Source organism: Crocodylus siamensis, chromosome 4, assembly GCF_052110815.1.
Source record: "Crocodylus siamensis isolate JL-2025a chromosome 4, ASM5211081v1, whole genome shotgun sequence".
Classification (NCBI taxonomy): domain Eukaryota; kingdom Metazoa; phylum Chordata; order Crocodylia; family Crocodylidae; genus Crocodylus; species Crocodylus siamensis.
This window is the reverse complement of record NC_143398.1, coordinates 75543189-75561901: the sequence shown is the minus strand read 5'-3', so window position 1 is coordinate 75561901 and position 18713 is coordinate 75543189. Positions and strand designations below refer to the sequence as shown.

At 42.3% G+C, this 18713-nt stretch overlaps 1 protein-coding gene across 1 annotated transcript in view; it reads right to left on the bottom strand.

Annotated features, from left to right (window-relative positions):
- Positions 1 to 18713, bottom strand: part of OTOGL (otogelin like) — a 168644-nt gene that overhangs the window by 115267 nt on the left and 34664 nt on the right. The window contains exons 15-19 of the mRNA XM_090041582.1: positions 18377 to 18500; positions 11945 to 12122; positions 7422 to 7546; positions 1777 to 1986; positions 440 to 605 (exon numbers count right to left, since the gene is read on the bottom strand). Coding sequence (XP_089897708.1) covers positions 440 to 605; positions 1777 to 1986; positions 7422 to 7546; positions 11945 to 12122; positions 18377 to 18500 — 803 coding nt within the window. The remainder of the gene's footprint in view (positions 1 to 439; positions 606 to 1776; positions 1987 to 7421; positions 7547 to 11944; positions 12123 to 18376; positions 18501 to 18713) is intronic.

Sequence of the window (18713 nt, the reverse complement as noted above, 5' to 3'; positions counted from 1 at the left end):
GACCCACTTTATATACTTGACATATTGCTATCATGATCCTTTTCATTTGCATCTTCCCAAAGATAAGGAATCACACTTTTTCTTATATTTCATATACAAGATTTCTTATTTGCCACCTCCCCTTTCTAGCACCATCTATTAAAGTTGAACCACCTCCAGCAAGTTCTTTTTTGAGACTTTTTGATGAGGGAGGCTAGATTCAGATGAACCCTTGGATCTTGAACCATTTTTGCACACAGTATTTGAGGCACGGCTATACTATTAAGACACAAAGGTATTATTTTTAATATTGTTAAATATTTAGATTAGATTATAATCTAATATTCAAAAATAATTTTATTAAAATATTATTCAACCCAACATCTCCAACCCAACAGCTACAACAGAAAGTCATATTTCAAAGACCTACAGACATTTAGAACAATTTAAAGTGACTCACAGTGGGACACAGAACTTGAATGACTCTTCAAAGTATTTCCCATCAGGACAATTACATCCTTCAGCACAATCAGGTCCACAGACATTCAGGGTAGAAAGGGAAGAACAGGAGTGTTTGCAGGTAGAGGAACAATGGTGATACACCATGCCACTGTGACATACTACAGCTGGGAGAAGAACACATTAAAATGTTGAATTGAAATAATATCACTGACAAACATAAAACAGTATGAAGTAACCAAGAGAGATATAATCTCCCATATTTTCCAAAGAGTTATGCCAAGCTATGCCCACAAGATTCTTAGGTAAAACAAAAAAATTCAGATTACAGTCTTGTTAAGAAAATACTTTGCTTCACAATTCTTGCAGTTTTAAATTATTAAATGCAAGATGTTTCACTGAATTGCTGATACTGTTCCATGTTTTTCTTTTTAGTATAAAGTATTTTCAGTGTATTTCTAATAACTGAGGTTTCCATGACATAAGGAGAGTCCAGTGGTTTAGGCATCAAGCCAAGATTTGGGAGATCTGGATTCAACTCCCTGTTCTGCCCCTAAATTCTTAGTAATCCATGGCAAGTCTCTTTTCTGTACTTCTCTGAGACTTATGGGTTCTTCTGTGCTTCAGTTCTTCATTTTTAAAACAAAAATATTAAGGAACAGAGACAAGAAATTATAATTTATATCCTTAGATCTTTTACTTGCCAGGGGGTATATGCATTAAACAGAGGAAAATTTAAAGGGTAGAATGAAAATAAAAGGAGAATGAAAAGTGAAAAGCAGGAAAGATAATCTATTTTTCTCTTATTTTCTAAAACTTCCAAACCAACTTTACTCAATTTTTTTCAGGAGAAAAAACTTCCTTGGCTTGCATTTAAAAACCTTCAAATTCAGCACTTTTAGTAACTGTTCTCCTATTCAGTACCTGAATTATGGGGTCAGTTATTGTAGCTGTACTAAAAATCAGCAAGTTTTTCCTAATGTGCAATAACTCTCCCCCAGCAAGACTTGACATTCCCAGCAATGCAGCTGATGTTCTGTGTATTCACTTTGTATAGAATCAGATTTTTTTTTAACTGTGGTCCTCTAATCAATAGCAGTCCAAAAGCCATAGTAAGTTGTTCACAGATCATACCACCCCCCAACTTTCCATTAAAAATTGAATTAAGGAATAGAGGGTAAATAGTGGTCTACTGGTCCAAAACATATGGGACAACCACTCTGTTTCATCCAAACACAGTGGTTAATACAAACTAAAACAAATCTGTGCTTTATACAACTATCATCCTTACTGAATTCACATTTCTAAAATTAATCTAGTTCTACAATTGTTACTCACCACAGTATGAAATATGAGTTCGGAAATCAACAGTAATTCCATGTTTGCCACAGATATAGGCATAATGTGCAAGTGCATTACACAAACAGCTGCTTCCACATTTACACGCATCAAAACGGCACAGCTGGTAGTATAATCCTGGGCTTACATAGGCATGACATGGAGCAAAAAGTTCTTGATTGACGATATCACAAAGGGATGCATACCCAACTGGAAAAAGGCAACATTTTATTTTTAGCAGCATCTTAAATGCATCTGTTGCTAAATAAAAATAATATAAAAATATTCCAGGTCATACAACTATGCAATAAAAGCTTCTGCCCAAAGTAGTTACATAAAAGAATTAAATTTTTGCAATGTCAGATTTAAATTACAATACCAGTAAATTTCCCTTAGATAAACACAGCTAAATAAATATCTGTGTTTTCCTATAATCACATCAAGAAAGCATGTAAATGGAAATAGAATATATTTCAAGTAAAATGATTAAGGAAAATCTTTGAGAGTTTTGCACTTCTGCACAATTGATATTGTATTCAGTCTTACTGCCTACAATGGCCAATCCTTTCTGGCATGCAGGCTCTGCATATATTTCCAGTTAGAGCACTGGGATACAAGTATACCAACATCACTGCTCTCTCTACATGTCCCAGTGGGTTTCCTAGGGTTGCTGATTGCTTTCTGGCCAGTTCATTGTCCTTCTTAACTGGCACAAAACACTCCATTATTTTTGTTCTGATATTGGGCCCATTTCTTGCCTTGGCCATTTTATCTCATACCATTAACGGAAGCAGCAGATTGCATGCTTGGCTGTTGCATGATGAGATAGCTGCTATGTGGGTGATTTCTCCATAGATTCATAGATGTAGGGTTGGAAGGGACCTTGTAAATTTTTTAGTCTTCTAGTCTGACCCCCTGCCATGGGCAGGAAAGAAAACTGGGCTCAAATGACCCCAGCTAGGTAAACATCAAGCCTCCTCTTAAAGACCCCTAAGGTAGGAGCCAGCACCACTTCCCTTGGAAGTTGGTTCCAGATTCTAGCCACCCTGACTGTGAAGTAGTGTCTTCCAATGTCCAGTCTAAACCTACTCTCAAACAACTTATGGTCGTTATTCCTTGTTACTCTGGGAGGTGCTTGGGGGAACAAGTTCTCTCCCAATCCCTGCTGGTCCCCCCCTAGTAAGTTTATAGACGGCCACCAGGTCCCCCATCAGCCTTCTCTTGTGAAAGCTAAACAGGTTAAGGTCCCGTAGCCATTCCTTGTAGGGTCTGCCCTGCTGTCCCCAAATCATGCAAGTGGCCCTCCTTTGGACCCTCTCAATGCTGTCCACATCCCTCCTGAAGTGCGGCACCCAGAACTGGACACAGTACTCCAGCTGCTGCCTGACCAGTGTCACATAGAGGGGGAGGATCACCTCCTTGGCCCTGCTTATGATGCATCTGTGGATGCACGACAAGGTACGGTTAGCCCTACTGACCGTGTCCTCACAATATAGGCCCATGTTCATCTTGGAGTCAATAAAGACTCCAAGATCTCTTTCTGCCACCGTGCTTTCGAGAAGGGAGTTCCCCAGCCTATAGGTATGCTGCTGGTTGCTACTGCCTAAGTGCAGCACCCTGCACTTGTCAGTATTGAATCACATCCTACTTTCATTTGCCCACCCCTGTAACCTGTGCAGGTCCCACTGTAATCTGTCCTTCCCTTCTAGCGTGCTCACCTCTCCCCACATCTTGGTGTTATCCACAAATTTAAACAGGGTGCTTTTCATCCCCTCGTCCAAGTCGCTAATAAAGAAATTCAACAGTGTGGGCCCAAGGACCGAGCCCTAGGGGACTCCACTGCCCACTTCCTTCCAGGTCGAATATGACCCATCCACCACCACTCTCTGAGTACAACCCCTCAGCCAATTTGCAATCCATCTGACTGTGTAGGCATCAATGCCACAGTCGCCTAGCTTATTTATGAGAATGGGGTGGGAGACAGTGTCAAAGGCCTTCCTGAAGTCCAGAAAGACTACATCTACCGCGATACCTGTGTTCAGTGATTTTGTGACCTGATCATAAAAGGCAATCAGGTTGGTCTGACAGGACCTGCCCCTAATGAAACCATGCTGGTTGCCCTTGAGCACCATCCCTGCTGCTGGCTTATCACAGATGTGCTCCTTGATAATCTTCTCAAAGAGCTTCCCCAGGATTGAAGTAAGACTAATGGGCCTATAGTTGCCCAAGTCTTCCCTCTTCCCTTTTTTAAAGATGGGAACCACATTGGCCCTCTTCCTGTCGTACAGCACCTGGCCAGAGCACCACAAGTGCTCGTAAAGCTGTGCCAGGGGCCCCGCAATAACCCCTGCCAATCTCCTCAACTCCCTGGGGTGGAGAGCACCTGGACCTGCTGATTTGAACATGTCCAGCCCCTCCAGAGGTTCTCTAACTTGGTCCTCCCTGACCCTAGGCCTGGCAGAGTTTCTCCTGAGTCCATCCTGAATCTCGGTAGGGGAGTCCTGGTCCCTGCACAAGAAAATGGAGGCAAAGAAATTGTTAAAGAGGTCTGCTTTCTCCTCTGGTGCAACCACCAGATTGCCTAGCATATCCTGCAGGGGCCCCACATTACCTGGGGCCTTCTTCATTCTCCCTATATATTTAAAAAAGGACTTTTTGTTATCCTTGATCCTTGATGCTAGCCCTAGTTCCATATCTGCCTTAGCTTTCCTAACAGCCCCCCCCACAGACCTGAGCAGTGGAGGTATAATCGCCTTTGATGATAGTCCCTCCCCCTTCCACTGGTATACGCCTCCTTTTTGGCAGTCAGACATTCACAAATGCCCTTGGTGAGCCAGGGGGGCTTTTGGGCACTCTTGCCCCCTTTGCTTCTTGTTGGGATTGTCACCCTTTGGGCTCTGAGTATCATCTCCTTAAGGAACAATCACTCACCTTGGGCACTCAGTTCCATTACTCTCCAGGACCCCAGCTCTTTCATTCTACCTTTTTCCACATGAAAACCTCCTTGCCTTCCAAACCCTCCATTTGTTTCCCCAAGAGCTGCCAAGAAAGCCCAGTGGATATTCATCTTCCTCTTTTCAACCCACTACCCGTGATCTGGCAGCCTCATCAACTAACATGCTGGGTTCTGCATCAGATGATCAACTACAACTCGCACAATGCATCGTACATTCTTAGTGCTTTCTTGTATAAAGTGTTCAGCTGTCCAGTATGTTATGGACTCAAGTGTTAGAACCACGCTCCTGCATCAATAATGAATTTCTGAAATGGGACTTCTGTCCTGAATTTGGAAACCTAATCCTTAGCTGGCCATCCCTATGCCACATGGTGTCATGAAACCTCCCTTCTGGGAGATTAGCTCACCTGCAGCACCACAGGCAGTCATACTAACAGTAACAAAATGTGTTGTCAACTACTTCTGAGTATAGCAATTTATGGAGGGTCCAAGACTGCTACCCAAAACTGGCTACTTCATGTCTACATGAAATTGGGTGGCCTTGACATCAGGGAGGGGTGGAGCACTATTTCAAGCAGACCAGAGGAAAGAAGAGGGAATCCTGCGGGAAATGACTATATGCATGTCCTAAACTGGCTCCACACCTTTCTAGTGGCAACAGACTTTCCATTCTCCAACCATCATACTCTAGAACAGGCATCAGCAATCAGTTTCTCAGCAGTGGGAAAAACTAATGGTGCACCAACTGGAGCAATCCTAGTTCCTCTGAACACTCTAGGACATGGATGGCCAACCTGCAGCTCCAGAGCCACATGTGGCTTGTCAGAAGTTAATATGCATCTCCTTGAATCTTTAGGTGTGTCCAAATGGAAGATGGTCACCATGTGCTTGTGCAAAGATTCAAGAAGACACATATTAACTTCTGAAAAGCCACATGTGGCTCCGAAGCTGCAGGTTGGCCACCCCTGCTGTACAATGATTGAAGGCAGGTCCCATACAATGACTGAAGGCAGGTCCCACTCTGTATCTCAAGCCCCAGCAACATAGGTTCCTACCCACAAAGCATCCCCACCACCTGTGATCTAGCAAGCACAGCCTTATATGAATGATTACATGACAGAGCCCCCGTTCCAGATCCTGCCATTACAGCTGTTCCCAGCATGTGACCCAGCAAGCTTTGGGACACAATAGACTGTGAGGAGCATCCTGAAGTGCAGCACACTTCCAGACATAAGAAGGAGCTGCAGGCATGTAGTTTGTTCTGCACCACATTCTGGGCAGCAGCTGCAGCAGGAGGCACTGGGGCAGAAACTGCAGTTCCTCCATGCATCCCAAAGCTATTTTATGCCATGTGCCAGGCTGCCCAAGGACATGCTGACACCTTTGACCCAGTCACTGCTACTGCAGCTGCTGTCCAAGATATGGTGCAGAACAGACCCTGCTGCTGCCACAGCTTCTCCACATGTCCAAAAGCACAGTGAGCTTCAAGATGCTTCTTGCAGTTTGTGGGGTGCAGAAACTTGGTGGGTCACATGCTGGGACACTCATTGCCAACCCCTACTCTAGACCCTGGTGGCATAAAATACCTTAAGACTCTAGTCAGTCCTAAGGGTTACAGCATACTCGGGTACCATCTTGGAGTCTTTATACAGGGTTAAGTCCCACTGGTTTCAATAGAGGTAAAGTCAGCTACAGCCTACACCCCTGTAAGTCTAATTATAGGCTTTCAGGTTAAGCCCAAAACACAAACAACATTTAAGGCCAAATTCTATCCATGGATGTGTGCATAATTTACTAAAAGGTCTGTGATCTGTTACAGGTTGGATTAAATCCTGCTGAAAATGTTAATAATCACCTTTCATTTGGATTAATTGTAGGAACAAATGTAGAGACCTCAAACCTGAAAGTAGGTGTAGTTTTCCACCCAGAACAAAAGTGCAAGCAGGTGCACTCAAGAATTTGAACCATCTGGATAGAGAGCTTATCTGGGTATTGTTGGAGTCGACTGAACACGTGTGCCAGAACAAAGAGAAAAAAGTGGGACAGTATATAGCACCCAGTATGACACAGAAAGAAAGTGAAGGAAGGTCCAGATACAGTCTGGACAAATACTACGTCCCAGGGAGAAGTCTACAGAGAAGATTTTTGTATTTTGGTGCTAGCTGAACTTGAAAGTCCAATTCCTCTGCACCAAGGTAGATCGGATTTAATACATGATATATCTATCCTTTATCAATAAAAAAAAACTCTCTCTCAAAGAAACACCCATTTCTATGACCAGATTCTCCATCTTAACTGAAACAAACTATAAACCTGAAATTCTGGCTAGCTGCTTGAGTCAAAGGAGGTAACCACTATGTAGCACGTCAGAGTAAAATTTAGACTCAAGGGCATCCAACTTGCAAAGCATGCATTCCTTGAAAAACAAGTGTGTCCAAAATGAATAACCAAATTAGAAGGTACCCAGGCTTATTTCAGTTGATATGTTATAGGAATTAAACAAGCCAAAAAAGGATTTTTACTAAAGCAAGAGGGGAGAGGAAATGGGGAATAATTTCAATGTACAGATTGAATTTAAAATAATACTCGTATATGAGCTTCAAAAACTCAGATTATATAAGGAACAGTATTCTGACCTCATGAAGTGGCTAAAATCAATCCAAATCAAAATTCCCAGGTGAGAACATACCATTTTGTTGATTAATATTACAAGGATCAACCACAGGGATGTTGACAGGCACAAAACAGGATGAGGAAACTTTCCAGGCATTGGCATGAAGTTGTGGGGTTCCTTCAACCATCCCTGCTGGAGAACTAAAGAGAAAAGAAAAAGGTAAAGTAAACGTTTTAGAATGCCTGATCACATCAAACAGCTATTAATATGTCTGCTTGCATTTCTCTCATTAATCCCAGTGTCTCCGTATGACAGTGGAATTATGCATATTTTTTATAGTGCTGATTAAACTTTCTTCTAGTATAGAGGTAGATAGTGAAATAAAATTAACAAAATTCTCTCAGATGTTTTCCTTTTCAAGGATCAAAAACTACCTATGAATAGGGACCTATTGAAATCATGGTGGAAGTGTGCTGTGCAGTGGCTCCTTTGATTTTGCTAATTTGCTGTGCACCCCCCTTACCCAATCGGCGGAGAGGTCGCAGGAGCACCACTGCTCACCTTGGCCAGGAGGCAAAAACCGCAGTTTTAAATATGTCACCATTTTTGCCTCCCACCACTGATAGGCCAAGGGGCCCCAGCAGCCCCACCACTTGTTGCTGAGGCAAAAACAGCACTATAATTTAAAACCCATGCTTTTTGCCTCCCAGCTAATCAGCACCATGGGGCTACTGGGACCCCTCTGCCAATCAGAGCCGGGTGCAGGGTGGAAAGAGTTGGGAATGCAACAAACTGAGCAAGATTACAAGAGCCATTGCCACGATTTTGGGGAGGTCCCTACCAATGAATCAACAAAAGCTAATATCATGCCTGATGTTAGTTAAAGAAACACTTTGGAAAGGTAAATCAAGATCTTACAAGTGTTCAGTGTAACATTACAAATGTTTCATAAGACATTAAGTAACTCCATTCATAGACCTTATAACAATCATAAACTCTTAATTTAATGAAATACAGTGAAGTCATTCCTGGCAAATAACCTTATTCATCTCTGATATAATTTTCAAGCATGTTTAAGTTGGATTTATGTTCTGAAGTTACTTAGACCCTTTGTGGGGGGAGGGAAAAAAAGTATCAATCACTCGCTTTCACAATCATTGTGTCATAAAATTCAAGATGGAATGGCTACAAAGAACCAGAGCGATGAAGTCTCTGATTGTGTCATTTGAGATTACACATACTTCTTGTTTGGAGATAAACATCAAGAATTGCAAATTTGGTATGTATGTGGAATTTGTACACATTCCAGAATTAAAAATAAGACCAGGACATGTGTTCCGTCACTGTCAAAAGGAGTAGGGCCACTCTACATCTTCATAAGTAATTACTTGGAAATAAACCGCCAGAGGCACAGGAAGGTTAAGTGGCTTGCCCACGATCACCCAGCAGACCAGCAGCATAGCCAAAAACATTGGCAATGCATAGGGTGTGCACAGGAGTGCATGTGCACCCCCTGAGCTTGGCAGTGCACCCCCTGCGAAACACGCCGCCAGTGGTGCCAGTGGGCAGTCGCTGCTTGTTACCTCCTTCCTTGCTGCTGATACCACCAGTGGCGTCTGTGGGCGGTCCTCGATTGCCACTGCCAATGCTGCCAGCGGCATCAGCGGGTGGTTGCAAACCACTGGTCAGCACTCGCCAACCCCCACCCCCACCACAACTGCTTGTGGGAGCTCCCCGCTCACTACTGCCACACACCTACCACAGCCACCTGTGGGCGGTCACCGTGCTCCCCTAGCCTCTGGGGGCACGTTGTGTTCATGGCTAGAAATAGCAACAAATTTCCTAAATTCCAGTTGAGAGCCCTATTCGCTAGACATATTACATTCAACATCTGGCTTTAAAACAAGAATTTCCTATTCAAATGCAAAACAAATGACTTTTGGAATAGAAAATAATGTTGGGGTGACAGTTTCTGATGGGATTTAACTTCCTTGGAAATCAATAGAAGTTTTATGATGGACAATGACATACTAGGACAATACTGAAAAGTACTGAGAATAATTCTAACCTTACAGCACGTTTGTTTGTTGTGTGTCCATTTTTTTGAAGGAAAAAAGTCCATCATTGACCAATTTTATTATTTAATACAGAAATGATTTTAAGAAAGGAAGGCCAAGACTGTTGTTTAAGTGTGACATGTGAAACAGTCTTATTTGTAATGTATTCAAAAGTAAATTTTAATACAAAACTATTTTCAGCAATATCTACCGAGGAGGGTTACACTAGTCAGAATATTAAAATAAAGAAAACCAAATTTATTCAAGAAAAGATGCATCAGGCTAGGTGGCAGCTGTATATAAGTTATGGGACAGGAATTTCCTCTTGGTGGAGATATGCTAAAGTGATTAATATTTTCCTTTCATTTTTGTTTATACAATTTGACATTTTATTTTGAGCATTTTTTCATTTATGATATTTTTCTTGGCTGCAAAGTTGTTATGCTTCTGTTCAAATTATGAAAAGAAAAATTCAGTGAATTTGAACAGCAGGTGGGATGACAGTCACCTTTTAAACTTTTGTTCATTACAAGGGAGAAGAAAGAACAGTCTGGCCTTATTCTGGCAGAAGAAGGACAGGGAAAATGTTTGATGGCCTACTTTTCCTGTGCCACATCTCTGTAGAATGGCATGTCTTCCAGTATTTTCCAGGAACTGTGACTGTACCTCTTCAAGTCCAGGATGACCAGAGGTCCTCTCCAACACTACTTAATGGGGTAGTACAAAGCCACTTTGCTATGTCTCCGAACCAGCACCAGCAATGTGTTGGTTGAGCTCTGCACCCTTCCCAGCAACTGCTCAAGTAAAACTAGGGATCAAGCCCTTGGGTGGTGGTGGGGAAGACACTAGACTACATAGCTGACATGCATAAGAAGTGCAGCTATTTCCTCTGAACAATTAAAATAAAATCCTGATGAGTCTACTGACCACATTGATCAGACTCAGCAACTCAAATAATTTCAAACAACTAAATTCAACATTCAAAAACTGTTCCTCCAAAAAGGCTCCATACCAAAAGTATAAAAAGACCAGCAGGATTAACTCCAAGTGAAATTTTACTGTTGTGGAAATAGTCTTAAATTCAGCCCGTCATCCTTGCGCTACCTTAAAATCAGAATTGAATAGGATATAAGCGACAGAAGACTTGGACCACTGCTAAAATGTGGATGTTGAAGTGAAGCATCAAAAAATGACACGTAGGTCAAATTTTCATGTTTTAAAATTGTTTTTTCATTGAATATTTCTGACAGTTCTATTTGCTCTTAAAAACTGAGTCTTGAGAAGGAAGCAGAACACAAGACCTGAGAAAAGTGTATATTTTATGATGAAAAGATTCTCCCTTTCAGTGCTGTGGTCAAACTTAAGAAAATGAGAGACAAGTTCAGGAGGAAGTAAGTGATTAAGGAAGGATGACATCAGTATTGGACTTTGCCATTTTATCAGCTCTGGTGCTATACGCTGATAGGATGTACTGGAGCTATCAAGTCAGAGAAAGAAATCAAATCAGGATCAAGTTCAATAAGCTTTACTGATCACATGCTAATCCTCCTGAAAACTAAAAATGATTTGCAGAGCATCTTCCACATATCATGGAAATAAAACCAGCATGGTTTCAGAATTGTTTTCCTTAGTAAAAAAAGCAACCTATCCACTGTATAAATCAAAGGAATTGAAGTTGTACTTGATATAGTCAGCTTAAAAACAAAGGATGCTGACATACATGGGGGGAAAAACAGCCAGAAAACCCCTAAACAAATAGTGCTTTACTGAAAGAGGCAATGCATCAGCTTGACCTGGCTCCCCAGCCCCCATATAACTCCCACGCTTCCCTAGGGCTTTTTTGGTGTCACATAGCACACTAGAAATAAGGACCAGGAATTACACCTTCACCCCAATGCAGCCAAAAGGAGTTTTTCTACTGACTTCAGAGGGACCGGGAGTTCAACTTATGAATCTCTATACCCAGTCCCCTTCCCTAATCACCAGGCAACACTCTGTCTGTAAGAGCTCATGCATCTTACCTCCATGATAAAGATAAAAGTAGGTTAAAATACCCTAATTACTGAAAACTTTACAAAGAAATATGGATTGTATAAAGCACTGATTCTCATCCAGTGTACTAAGCAATATTGTCACTTTTAGGTTGTGCAAAAACCCAGAGTTTTCAAGAATTCATAGTGTTAAAAACATTCTGATATGGTCTGAGTTCTCTGCAACAGAAGAACTGTTCTATTATTTTTCTGTAGTCAAAACACAAGTGAAAATTAAGGGCTGGGATTTTCCAGCAGGTGCCTTGAGATGAACAAGGAGTGCCGTGACTCGAAAAAAGTTGAGAACCCCGATATAAACTATAGGATCCAGTTTAATGTTAAAAAGTGATTATCGTAAACAAAATTGTTTGCATTAAACTCAGGGTATTTTTGGTTGGCTGACTTACTAAAATATGAAAGTATTAGTGAAATGTCTTTATTAGCTGATTAGATTTATCTGAATATTTCATTTGTTACTAAATTTAGCCCAAAACACACATGTAACACTTACAGAAAGTCATCTCTTAAGTTTCCATTAAAAGTTCCACAAAGTCCTAATGTTCTTCTCTTCCAGCTGCTATCAACTTGAATGTATAGTCTCTCTCCATCCTTAGCAAACAAAATCTTTAAGCCAAATCTAGTTTTCAGCTGCACAAATAAAGATGACAGGTTTCGAATTTCAATATCCCCTGTAAGTAACAGAGAAACACAAAATTAATTTTTCATAGTTTGAAATATTTTTCACTATGACCAGTACTGTGCCCTTAACCATTTCCCTTTAATTGGGCATTTTTAGACATGTTCCCAACACAGTGCCGGGGGCTTTTAATTAGTGGTCCATGCTAATTAAAAGCGCCCAGCCCTGCGTTGGGTGCAGGTGCATAAGTGGCGCAGCATGTGCCAGCACTGAGAAAATGGCGGCGGTGCGCTTTGAATTAAAGCACATTGAATGCGTTTTAGTTCAAAGTGCACCACCTGCTATTTTCTCAGCACCAATGTGTGCTCTGCTTGCATGCTCCCAATGCAGCGCCATGCGCATCAATTATGTGCTCCAGCAGACTCTGTTAATCAAGTCTGTTCAGACACACTGATTTGCAGTGTGTTGGAGCCAACTCATGGCATGCGTGTTAAGTGCCCAATAACTTTTGAACAACACAGAAATACAGTTAAGGAAACCTATGCAATTATCATTCTTCCCAAATCTCTTCCTTTCTCTACCATACACCACATCTTCACCCCTTAACAAAATGAACCAGAAATCACAACTAGCACACACTACTCAACAAAAAATGTTTTTCATGACTTTCCTGTATGTTGGCTACTAAACCAGAAACTATTCTCACTTTCTACCTTCCTTGACCAAATAGCATCTGCAACATGATGTCTCTGATGAGGAGTATAGCCCATGCCAAATGAAGACTTACAAGAGATAAAGGATGTGTATTTTTCTGTTAGCCAGACTTCCTATTTAACTTCAAGCAAATTGTACAACCCCTGTGCTTCAGTAGGTATAAAAGTGCTGCTAAAAAGTGTGTTTATGGAGTACCTGTGCTAAAGCTTGCAGCAGTCAGGACTGGGACTAGGTTCAGATCCACAACAGTATTCTGTTCCTCTGTGCAGTTTCTTCCCTCTCTGTCCCTTTCCCCCAACCTTATTGTCACATGTAGCTCACTTCCATATTGTGCTTGGGGAGGAAACAGAGTCTGAGCAGGTTTTGACAGTAAAGGCAGGGCGGGAAGACTGCAGGCGGGGCAAAGGGCAGGGGTCTAACCCCTCCAGATTTATTTTGCCTGCTGTAGTAGTGGTAGAGAGACAAATTCAAGGCAAATCTCTAATAATTAGATTCTATACCTAGAAAATTACATCAAACTTATAAATTTCCATAAACAGTTACTCCTCATTATAGTTACATTCTTGAAAAATGCGACTTTAAGCAAAACAATATTAAACGAATCCAATTACATCACAGTAGTTGCCTACTACCAGGTGGCAGCCAAACAACATTATAACCGAACATTGCGCGACTTTAAACAAGTATGTTCTCCGATACATCAGTGATGTAATAACAAAACAACCTTAACTGGGAAGACGTTAAATGAGGAGTACCTGTATAGAATTTAATTATGGGGGGTGGGGGGGTTATCTTATATTCAGAGTCATCTTATGTTCAAGTAAATACAGTACTATATTTCAAATGTAAATAAAAGCTCTACTCAGTTCCTACCCCACACCTTCCTAATAAATTCATAGTTTGCAAGGCTGGAAGAGACCTTGGAAGGTCATCAGGTCCAGACCCCTGCACCAAACAGGAAAGATAACTGGGGCTCAGGTGACTCCAACAAGGTGTCTGTCTAGTCCCCTTTTGAAGATTTCCAAAGTAGGCAATTGCACCACCTCTGGAGGGAGCTTATTCCACCTTGACTGTGAAGAAGTTTTTCCTAGCGTTGAGCCTGAATTACTCTTCCAGGAGATTGTGGCCATTACTCCTGGTTTTCCTCTTCAGCGTGCTAGCGAACAGTTGCTCACTGAGCCCTTGATGTACTCCCCTAGTACAGTGGTAAACTGCCACCAGGTCCCCTCTCAGCCTTCTTTTCCTCAGGCTGAAGAGTCCCAGATCCCTCACCCTTTCCTTGTATGGCTTGCCTTTTAAGACTCTGATCATACGAGTGGCCCTTCCTTGGACTCTCGCAAGCTTGTTCATGTCCTTGTTAAAGTGTGGTGCCCAGAACTGGATCCAGTACTCCAGCTGTGGTCTCACCAGTGCTGAGTAAAGTGGAAGAATTGCCTCCTTGGTTTTGCTGGAGATGCATCGATTGATACATGCCAGAGTATATTTGTCCTACTAGCTACAGCATTGCACTGCTGGCTTATATTCATACCACGGTCTATTATTACCCCCAGGTCCCTGTCATTCATGGTGCTAGTCAGTTTGGTGCTACCAAGCATGTAGGTGTGTTGGGGATGACTCATCCCAAGGGGGAGCACTTTACATTTCTTGACAGTGAACTTCATCAGATTCTGATCCACCCAAATTGCTAGCCTGTCTAGGTCTGTCTGTATCTGTAGCGTTTCTTTAAGCGTGACCACGCTCCCCCACAACTTGGTGTCATCCATAGACTTGGCCAGTGAGCTCTTCACCCCCACATCTAAATCATTAATAAAGATGTTGAAAAGTACTGGGCCAAGCACCGATCCCAACGGGACACGGCTGCCCACTTCTCGCCAGGATGACAGATCCGTTCACTACAACTCTCTGGGTCCTATCCTGCAGCCACCTTCTCACCCACCTGTCTTGGAGTTAAGCCCACAATCCTCCAATTTTGTCATGAGAACATTGTGGGATACTAATCAAAGGCCTTTTGGAAGTCAAGGTATACAATGTCAACCTGCTCTCTCAGTGTCCAGGTGACAAATTACCTGGTCATGGAAGGAGATGAGGTTGGTAAGGCAAGATCTGCCCGCAATGAAGCCATGCTGGCTGTCATTCAAAACCTTACCTTCTGCAAGCTTATCACAGATAGACTCCTTGATGAACTTTTCTAGGATTTCCCCTAGGATGGAAGTTAGGCTGATTGGCTTATATTTACCCCGGTCCTCCCTCCTGCCCTTCTTGTGGATGGGCACAACATTGGACCTCTTCCAGTCCTCAGGGACTTCTCCAGAGTGTCACGAGTTGTGGAAGAGTTTCACCAGGGCTTCTGCAATGACTTCAGCCAGCTCTTTCAGCACTCTCGGATGAAGATTATCTGGTCCCACTGACTTGTATATGTCTAATTTTTTTTAATTTGTCATATAACCAATTCTATGGCAAAAGTAGGAAGGTGATTATTCCAACCGTACTCTACCTGGTGTAGTTTTCCCCTTGGTACAGTGAAAGACCGAGGCACAGTAGTCATTCAGTTCAGCTTTCTCCTGGGTACACTAGTGCAGGGATGCCAATGGCCTGCAGGAGCCAGGAATTCTGGGGACAGGCCCACCACTGAAATATGCATACATAACCCAACTGGAAACATCTTTCAGCATTGGGCAGCTGAACAATGCCTATTTTAATCCCCATGGTTCCCTGATGCTGCTCACCCTGGCAGATGTACCACATGAGGAGCCTTTTGGTCCAGATGCAGGCACAAGGGGTAGGTGAGTTTGACATTCCTGCACTAGAGAAATGAAATTTTACAGTCATTCTATTTGCTACTCATGGTGGTTAGACTCCCTGCAGTTGCAGACACTTTAGACCTAGTCACCCTTAGAGAAAATCTATATACATTCTGATGCATTAACTGCAGTGAAAGAGATTTAAACTGTTTTAAGCTACAGACAAAAGGTTTAAGTTTATGAGACTTTAGAATGCTCAACTGACTTAATATCTACCAAACTGTTCAGACCTTTACAGTTTTAAAGTATGTCAACCCATGCCAAGATATTTATTAGGGCTGTGCAAAGCTTCGGTTGCTGATCCAATTTGGCAGAGATTTGGTCCAATTCAGTGGCCAAATCTCTGAATTGAATCATCAGACTCTTTAAATCACTCTGAATTGAATCAGAATCCTCCAAATTGATTCATAGAGATTGGGAAAGATTCAATAATTCAGACATAGACACAGCTTTAAATGTTTTTTCTACATACCTCAAGGTACCAGGCAGCTTATGAATGCTTTAATGGTGGGGTGCATGAAGCATCCCACAGGAGTGTGAGGGGGTCCCTAGCGTGCTTGATAGCAGACCCAGAAGTGGACCAGAAGCACTTCGGGTCCATTTCTGGGTCCGCCAGGGAGCGCACTGGGTGGCCCCCCGCACCTCAGCGACTGGTGCCTCCTGGGTCTGGAAGGGAACCCGGGGTCCCCCCAGAGCTGATCGCCAAGCTGGGAAGGGTGCAGGGGGGCCTCCCGCATGCTCAGTGGTGGACCTGGAAGTAGACTGGAAATACTTCTGGTCCATTTCTGGGTTTACCACCAAGCACATGGTGGGCTCCTGTGGGATGCTCCATCCACCCCAGCATCTCAGTGATCGTAAGTCGTGCCTAGCACCTTGAGGTATGTAGAAAAATTCTTTTAAAGCTGTGTCTATGGCCAAATCACCAATTCTCCAAAGCATCATAGAATCTTCAGATTCGGCCTAATCAAATCAGGGACAGTGATCCAAATCAACGAATCAAATCACTGTCCCAGATAGGGGCTGAATCCGAATTGAATACAGCCCGTTTCGCACACCCTTTTTATCATAGGCAAAGAGGTTCTACAAACTACTGAGAACACCAAAAGGCAGAACCAAGGTCATTTAAATTTTGCTTAACTATATATTCACATTTTCCAGTAGTCAGAGCTTTAATGTGTCACCTTAATATTTACAAGGCTTCCCTCAAAATTTATTTTGATAATCAGAACATCCTACAATCAGTTTGAGCCTATTAACTTACTGCTACCTGAGCTTACCTTCAGGTTAACAAGTGTGCTCAGAATTAGATAATCAAATGCTATCTTCAACCTTAACTTCAGAAATACTAACATCCCAACTTCTCCTCAGTCACAGTCCAGAACAGAACTCAGGATTAGGTGCTTGTCTCATGCGGATGACATTAAGCCACATTTTATCTCTTCAATCTTTGCTTGCAATAACTTCACACAAACTAAAATAATGCTGGACCCACTCCATCAATATTAGGTGGGGAAAGACAGAAGAGCAGCTCCCCATTGCAACTCATAGCAGTTTGCAGGAAGCGCTATGAGTTGCAACAGTCCCCCAGACCCAACAGAAGTTTGTTGTTATGTCTGGGAGCTGATGATTCCAGCTGCTTGCTGCCAGCCTACAGCCTGGCCTCCAAAGCAATGCCACTGTCCCCCTACCAGCCTGACACTGTTTTCAGAATAGGAGAGGGGGAAAAGGGAGCAAAGGGAACTTATTCTTGGGGTTCCCCAGCCATGCTGGAGGGTGGAGTGGATGGATAGGATCCCTCCACCCGGTGGAGGGCCTCCAATACACCTGCTGTATCCTCCAGTGCTGGCTGAAAAAAACCCTAGAACAAACTCCTTGCACTCCCTTTCCTCCCTCCTATTCTGAAAAAAAGCAACAGGCTGAGAGCTCCACAGACCCAAGTTACAAAATGTACTGTTTTGGAGCATGTTCAAATTTTCAAAGGATCAGGCCCTTTTAAATCAGTCTGCAGTTGTGCATTTCTGTTTGTTCATGGCTGTAGATTGCTTTAGCAGGCCCAATCAGGTGCACATTGTCACTGCTGTCTGCACCCAGGATGATCCTACAGAAAATAAATTCAGGGCAGGTTAAATCTCTGTAAGTGTCCTTGAGGGTAACTTACCTTTAACTTTATTCTGTAGCAGACCTCTCAAGACAGCTGCTTTCATTAAATATTGGACATTGAATCATTGCACTACTGCTACCAAAAAAAAAAAAAATAAGCCCCATTCACTCACTTCTTCTGAGGCACATCAGCAACTAGGTACAGTAGATGGGAGCACTCTCCTCAGCACTTTTCCCCTAACCTGAGAACAATTTGGGGGCATACACTGAGGGACACTGTAAGCTCTCTCGTCCACCCAACTGCCAATATCTGGTGAACCCAAGTGAGTGAGTGGATGAGACTTATTCACTGACAGTAATGGCAAGATCAGGAGGGAGACTACCCAAGAATGAATTGGCTAGGGAAGCAGACACACACTGGGTATACCAACGTACAGTTATTTTTCACTTTGAGAGGAAACTTCCCCCTGAAGTGGAGTGACTTACACTATTGCAAAGCTGTGCACCCTGTATCTGAGTATGTACAGTATTCCATAGGCAATTTAAAATCTTAAAGTCAGTTTTTAACAGCGATGGCATCTTTCATGGTTTTCTTAAGAATTATTTACATGGAAAAAGTGTAATAAAAAGCATTAGAAAAAACAAAGAAAAATGTGAACTTTAGTGGCACTCCTATTCATATATTTCTTACCATTAATGTTAAGACCCTGGTTAGGGCCAATTTGGACATCACCGTTCCTGGTAACAGTAACTTGTTTATTCATATCATCTTCAAGAATTAACATGATAGACTGGATGCATGCGTGGTCAAGTTTCTGAGCAAAAATGAATTAAAAAAAAAATACAAAGATTTTTTTTCAGAAGATAAGTAAGTTTCAGCTTGTTCGTACAGAACAAAACTTTTATATAAAACAGCCATGAGTATCATCATTAGATGAGACTTTTGTGGACCAGTGCCCAAAAATGTTAACCTGGAAAACCATGGAAAAGTGCACATAACAGTGAGTGCAAATACAGTATATTTATGC